Source organism: Phoxinus phoxinus (assembly GCF_949152265.1).
Source record: "Phoxinus phoxinus genome assembly, chromosome: 25".
NCBI classification, from domain to species: Eukaryota; Metazoa; Chordata; class Actinopteri; order Cypriniformes; family Leuciscidae; genus Phoxinus; species Phoxinus phoxinus.
The window spans coordinates 14,112,290-14,119,300 of record NC_136900.1 but is presented as its reverse complement, the minus strand read 5'-3'; the positions used below and the strand labels follow the sequence as shown (position 1 = coordinate 14,119,300).

At 35.3% G+C, this 7,011-nt stretch overlaps 1 protein-coding gene across 1 annotated transcript; it reads left to right on the top strand.

The window, feature by feature from the left end:
• Window positions 1-1,687: 1,687 nt before the first annotated feature.
• gins3 (GINS complex subunit 3) lies at window positions 1,688-6,217 on the top strand. The gene is made up of 3 exons (XM_079604261.1): window positions 1,688-2,024; window positions 2,866-3,099; window positions 5,806-6,217. Exons 1-3 carry the CDS (start codon window positions 1,854-1,856, stop codon window positions 6,034-6,036), a joined length of 636 nt encoding a protein of 211 aa, XP_079460387.1. The 5' UTR covers window positions 1,688-1,853; the 3' UTR covers window positions 6,037-6,217.
• Window positions 6,218-7,011: the final 794 nt, after the last annotated feature.

Sequence of the window (7,011 nt, the reverse complement as noted above, 5' to 3'; positions counted from 1 at the left end):
GCAACCATTCAATCGAAGGCCCAATAAATGCTTGAGTTGCTATCTGAAAATTGTTAATGCTCTTTCATCTCCATAATGGGGCCAAAAATGCGAGTGTATTAGGGCAAGCCATGAAATATCAGGGGCATTTGACAGACAACAAGAAAATGTTTAGTTTAAATGGCTCAACATGTAAAATGTGCTTCTTTCTCTGTCAGTTTGCAATTTAATGACATGACTGTTGTATTGCCAGTTATTTAGTGTTGCATTATTACACACACATAATAATAGGAAAAAAAGTTATATATAAATATATAGGCCTATATGTGTGTGTGTGTGTGTGTGTGTGTGTGTGTGTGTGTGTGTGTGTGTATTAATAAAATAAAGACAAAGCATCTCTCTCTGCTGTATCGCTCGCAGTAAATCAATACATTATGCTTATTCATATTTCTGCATTCATAAATTAAGTATGGACCACATCACTGATATCATAGTGTGTGCATTGCATTAAACTCGCTGAAATCTTTTAGAGGCATGATCTTGTAACCAGGACCATAACACCCATAGACACTGATGTCAATTATTACATTTGCTTCCCCTGAGGCTTTTTAAATTAGCATAAAATACATGATTTTTATATTATTTCTAGTGCAACTGCTGCCTATCTTACACTTAAACAATATTTCAGTTAAAGTAGTCTAATGTGTTCAGGGCATTGAGCAATGTCATACCGAGGACCATTTTGAGAATAAAAAAATTATTTATGGGTAATTTAAGCATGTGTAAGTGCGCAAAAAACATAATTTATGTCCATAAAAAGTAGTACTGAGTCTGTTCTGCAAATTTGGCTGTGATCATCAGAACTGCCTTGTGTCTTATCTTTTTAAAAGAAGACAGTGACTTGTATCGTCTCTTTATGCACTTATATTTCATATGTTGTGCTGTAAATCAAAGATTTGTAATGGCATATGAAGTTGAAAAGCACAAAAGTGTGTGGCAGGCCTGATAGCTTAAGATCATTATAATAGTATTAATTATAGTATATTAACTGAGACCTTTAAAGAACAGAAATAGGCCCATTCTATTTAGGAACAGAAACGGACTTGCAGTTACAATCCAAGAACTTCAACTTGCATTGTGTGCATGTGTGTCTGTTTATATTGTGTTGTAAACAACTTTTGAATTCACAACAAGATCATTTTTTGAATTCTGTTTAATGCCAGGCCACTGGTAAACCATTGTTATGTTCACGTGAGAGCATTCTTACTTGTAATGGTATGCAGTACTATAAACTGACAGACAGCAGTAATCACTGCAATTATAGTCTGTCTCGTGGGAAAATTAAAGAAATAGCGACATCTGGTGGCCAAACTAAAACTTGCGCATGCAGAGTTGTACATTTTATCTTAGCTCCATAACGTAAAAAGAAAGAATCATTTGGTAAATGTTAATTAAAATATTTGTGTTCCTACCTAATTCTATTTTCTTTTTATGTTTTCTCTTCTTCTAAAAAAGTGCGTTGCTTATTAACGACTCTAACTAATTCTAAAATAAAATAAATTCAGCAGCCAACCAAAATACTGTTTTTCTTTCTTTTTAAACTGACCTCTAGTATTTTCTTTTTACCACATTTTTCAATCACAGATACTGTAAATCAAAGAGTATTGAGGAGCTGTGATTTTTCATCACTCTGTTATCGACTGCTCGCGCCTGTTCGATGCTTCTTCTGCTCAATGTTCCATTACTTCGTATTTGAAGTTGCGCGCCAAATGCTATGACAGTGTTGTTGTTTTGACAAGCTTGTCTTTATTTTTTACCGTCTGTTAGATTTTGTTTGCTCATTTATCCTTCACTTATTGTAAATAAATCAATAAATGGACGCGCTATCCTACTTGTCCGTTCCTCCGGGTATCGGAATGGAGGAGAATTTCTTTTCTCTGGATGATATTTTACTGTCTCACGAGCGACTACCGTGCAGGACTGAGAGCGCGTTCCCGAGACTCGGGTTCCTAGAGAAATCCAGCGACAGCCGCGACATACCCGAGGTACCAATACATTTACCTCTAAATTTAGTTTTAAATCGGTTATGAAAGTGTTTAATCGCTTTTCGAGGACTTTTACGTGCTATGGTATAAAAAGATGATACAACTTTTTAAACTGTTTTTCAAATTTACACAGATCTCCTCTTCCCAGATCTCCTCTTAACGTTAATCCAAGACAACAACCTTTATAAAATAAAAATAATTATGTTTAAGCTATGATTTAAACCGAACGTGAATATGTATTTGTATAAAAAATATTTCCTCAAATTACGTTACTTAACGTTATGTCCCTCACATTTAGTATAATGGCATCATTTCCAAAATCAATATTTTTTTAGTTTTTTAAGTTTAAGTTTTTCTGTATTGTAGTGTAACGTTACTTTACCAAGAAGAGCAAAACATAAATAATAATAAAAAGTCACATTTCTGTTTAATACATAACATGGCAGCTATGAAATGCTTTGAGTGCTTCCATCACATCTCAATTATTTGAGATGTGATGGAAATGGCACCGTGGAAATAGTCATGACAAAAATGATAGTGTTACCACTAAAATAATATTGAATTTAAAACAATCTGATAAATAAAAAAAAGTTCAGAAGTTTGCATCACTGGATATTACTGCCAGTTTCACATTTATATCATGAAACCGTTGTCAAATAGTCCACTGAGGCAGATCAGCCTAAAATTTTTACTTTTATAACTTGGTGTCATCCTAACAACAGTGGTGCAGCATCAATAATAACAAAATATGTCTATGGTGTTTATATGGTGGTCTAATGGCAACTTCATATGAGAAGAAAGTGTCCTTTCGCAGATTTATTCTTGTGTTTGTATGTTTCAGGGCACAAAGATGGAGATGCCGCTCTGGCTGGCCAAGGGCTTGTATGAAAAGAAGAGGCGAGTGCTGTCCATGGAGCTGCCGAAGGTGTATCGCGAGGGCTGGAGAACAGTGTTCGGGGCAGATCCCGCTGTTGTAGACCTGCAAAAAATGGGGCCATATTACTATGGTTTAGGCTCCCAGATGCTGCATTTTGACAGCCCAGAAAACCCAGAGATTGCTAATACCATCCTCCAGGTGAGCATGTCTAGATAGGACAGGTAGTCGCAAAACAATAAATGATGACTTTAAAGAGCATGCAAATGCACAGCAAATCATCTTTAAATGTTAACCCTGCAAGATATGGTGAGGAGTTTTGTTTAATGTACTTTAACCTAGTTAGTAATGGGTAGTTAGAACAAGGCTTGTTGTTAAGGTTCGCAACTTCACATGCTAAAATGATGTCAGTTGAACAACTAAGGGACATGCATTATTGATCCATCTGCTATTTCTTACCTCAACCAGTAGAGGGAGCAATACATTTAAAATCATTACTAGCACTGACCAGTTGCTGGGCAGACTGGTATGGCAGGTTTTAATAGGACGTACAGATCTGTTGTGTTAAATCAGTAAATGCAATTAAACCTCCTTGTTACTTAAGCATAGGGAAAGTACATTTTGCTTAATTTAGGGCTTTAAAAATCTGCGGCATAGTTATTATGGCTGGCACTGGCTTTTGGTTATTGCAATTCAACCAGCAGTTTTAAACATTAACCCCCTGGGGTCGGCAAACGCGCGGGCGCGTTTTGCTCGTTTTTTTTTACATAGCAGCAAAATAGACCTAAAATACTCAGTCAGTTTTGGTCATACAGCCTTAAGAAATATGAGAAAATAAGCTGTTAAATGTCTACTTTTTTATGTGTCCACTTACAATCGAAATAAAACATTGTGCTTTTGTAAAATAAAGAAAGTAAACAGGGAGTGCTTTATGCCTCTCCGTCTCCGTGAACTTTTTTTCTGAAGCACGTTTCTAAATTTAAACAAATCTCAGCGAATACTATTCACTCAGACATGAGCTATATATCTCTATAATCATTTAAGTTTGTAGTTTTAAATTATCTAATTCAAAACTAAAACAAATATTCTCTGTTTATGTAATCTATATAAAAAGAGCGAGAGATCAGCTGTGCTCATTATCTTTCTGCCACCTCATTACTCCGCTAATGTGACACGCCCATCGAGAGCGCGCGCTATTCAAACGCAGATAATCTGAAGCAACACATGCAAACCAGTCAACGCCCACAACAGCTGGACAACACACTCGCTGTGAGGAATAATAATATCGTGATAATCCTGGACATTTTACCTCAAACGTGCTGGAGTAGCCGAACAACGGATCCAGCTGCAGATCATCAGTAAGTGCTTTGTTCTAATCGCGATATGAACTGGTGTCTGTAATCCGCAAAAGACTGTTTAAATTTGAATCGCGTTTCTGTGTTTGAATGAATGAACGGCGCATGCTGTTGTTTACTACAGCTCGCGCGAGTTTCGCTTTTAGCAAACTATCTATATTGCCTACTGAGATGAGTAAAAATCAACTGAATACGTTTAAATAAAATGTATTTGTATAAGCAACATATTAAACTGCAAATTAACATTTATGCCCTAATATATATTATAAAAGACCATATGTTACAGACGAAATATGAAAGACAAAATTTCGTTTTGGATAGATTATTTATAAAGCTTTTACTGCCACATCAAAACCTAATTTACAAGGTGCAAACAAAATCTTAAAAGGTCAATATAAGCCTTCTCTATAAATTATTTTTGTGTTTTATTAGTGACAAATTTGGGGAGAGGATAGCCTACATAATCCAAAACTTTCTGAAAATACAAATGAGAATTAACTGTACAATTACTAGAAATGTTTACCTTGGATATTATACAATTTGCAAGCATACACAGTTTGAGGAAAAATACACTTTTTTCAAGATGTTTCCAACTCTGAACCAATTCTGTAGTAATATATATATATATATATATATATATATATATATATATACCGGTATATATATGTATGTATGTATATATGTATGTATATATGTGTGTGTGTTGTCTTTGCATTTTTTCTTGTAGCCACAGTGACACCTAAGGCTCATTAGTATGCACTGCAGCATTAGCAGGTCTTCTTTGTCTCCAGGTGTGAATGAGGACATTATTCATGACCTTGTTGGATCATTCACGCCCACCTGCATATTGCCTTTCCAAACAAAAAGTGTCTTACAAAATTTAAATCAATCTATTGTTTAATGTGAACGATTAGCCCGGATGATTTTCAGATCATTTTGAAGTAAATACTCTAGCCGACAACATCCATTAGTCAACAGTATTGTGGGAATATGTGAAGTTGGTCGTTTGTGGTCTTATATCAGACAATTTGAGTTTTTTGAATAACCACGCATAAATAATATTCTCTCAAAAATGCAAACATGTACATATATGTTGCTCACATATTATGATAGCCATGTTCGTGCTAAATAGAGTGTAATTACACCTTTGCCATTAATATGTTTATAAGCAACTGAAAAAAATACAAATATCAGGGCATGTCAAAACATCTCAAGGACCCCAAAAACACCTTAGACTCCAGAGGGTTAAGAATATTGCTAAATTATTTTATTATGTTTTAAATTGCAAATACAAAATGACTTTTAGTGTTAAATTAAAACCATGTGAGAAATTGTGGATTGCACCATAAAGTCTTCTTATTTTGATCATTTCTAGTCCTGAATTAATTACATTTTAGGATTTATATTTAGCTCAAACAGACTGCTTATTGGTGTAACTGAATAGAAGCATTAAGACCTCTTTTATTATTTTTTCATCAACTGTCCGTGCATCCTCTAGGGATGTATAATTGTACCTCCATATTATCTATACTCTCCCCATCTCTCTTATCAGACCTTCATTGGTCGTTTCCGTCGGACCATGGACTCATCCCAAAACGCCTACAACGAGGACACATCAGCGCTGGTGGAGCGATTGGATTGCTTAGAGAGAAGCTTGTTTAAGTCAGGGCAGAGTGGACTTAACAGTTTCCAACTGTGGGAAAAAGGCCGGTCCTCTCACCTCACTGCCTCTAGTCTAGTTATCAACTACAGAAAGAGGAAAATTACAGACCTACAGGCCTGAAAGTCCAAAAGATTGTAAAAAAAGAAGGAGGTAAAAGTAGAGTTTCTTGTGAATGTGTGAGAAAGTGTGTGCATATGTGTGATATTGAGAGACTTGTATTAAATTGTGAACTTTTTACTATAATATTTCTGTGTATAAACTATTTCAATTTGGTATATGGTCAATAAATCAATTTATTATATTGTTTTCACTGCTTATTTTTATTTTTTGAAACTTCATAATCACTTAAGTATATATTATGTATTTTATATATTTATATATATATATATTTTCACCCAGAGATGTGCTTTTTATCAAGTAATTGAGATTCTCCTTTGATGGGCTCTGTCTGTGTTTTTAAAGCCTGGGTATGAGTTCGCATGTCATCCACGTCAATATCTAAAACATTTTAACAATGATTATTTCCGGTGTTTAGACTGAAACATAAATAATTAACATGAATGCATTTATGCTCTCATGTAAAGCTCTCACTAGTTTCTGGTAATCCATGAGCTCTTACATTTAGAATACTGGAGGTGACATTTGTATGCGTCACCAGGTTGTACGTGAGAATGTGTGTGCGAACAAGCCTCATTTGCGTCAGTCAACACAAGGACAAATCAAATCACTGGATTTCTCCACATCTCTGTGCCCAGTTCTCTCACCTCTCATTTTAAAAAACCCCCCACCAAGTTAACCTATCCTTAAGATCTAGCGTACATTTGAATGCTCCTTTCTGCGGTATAAGACTTCAAATGTCTTGGTTTTCTTGTTTTGATGAGCATGTTTATGAATACAGAGACCCAGCTGCTTGTTCATGTGTAAAATGTGGGTCAGCTGATGTGGATGATCTCATCCGTGATTTCGGAATGGAAGTTATTGATATATCCCTCTGGGATGGTCATATTGACCTTGTTATCTCTGCAACCTCAGCCGCCGAGTTGGTTTGGGTAGGGCAGGAGGGATTTATTGACTTTTTGAAAGGTCTAAACTAAA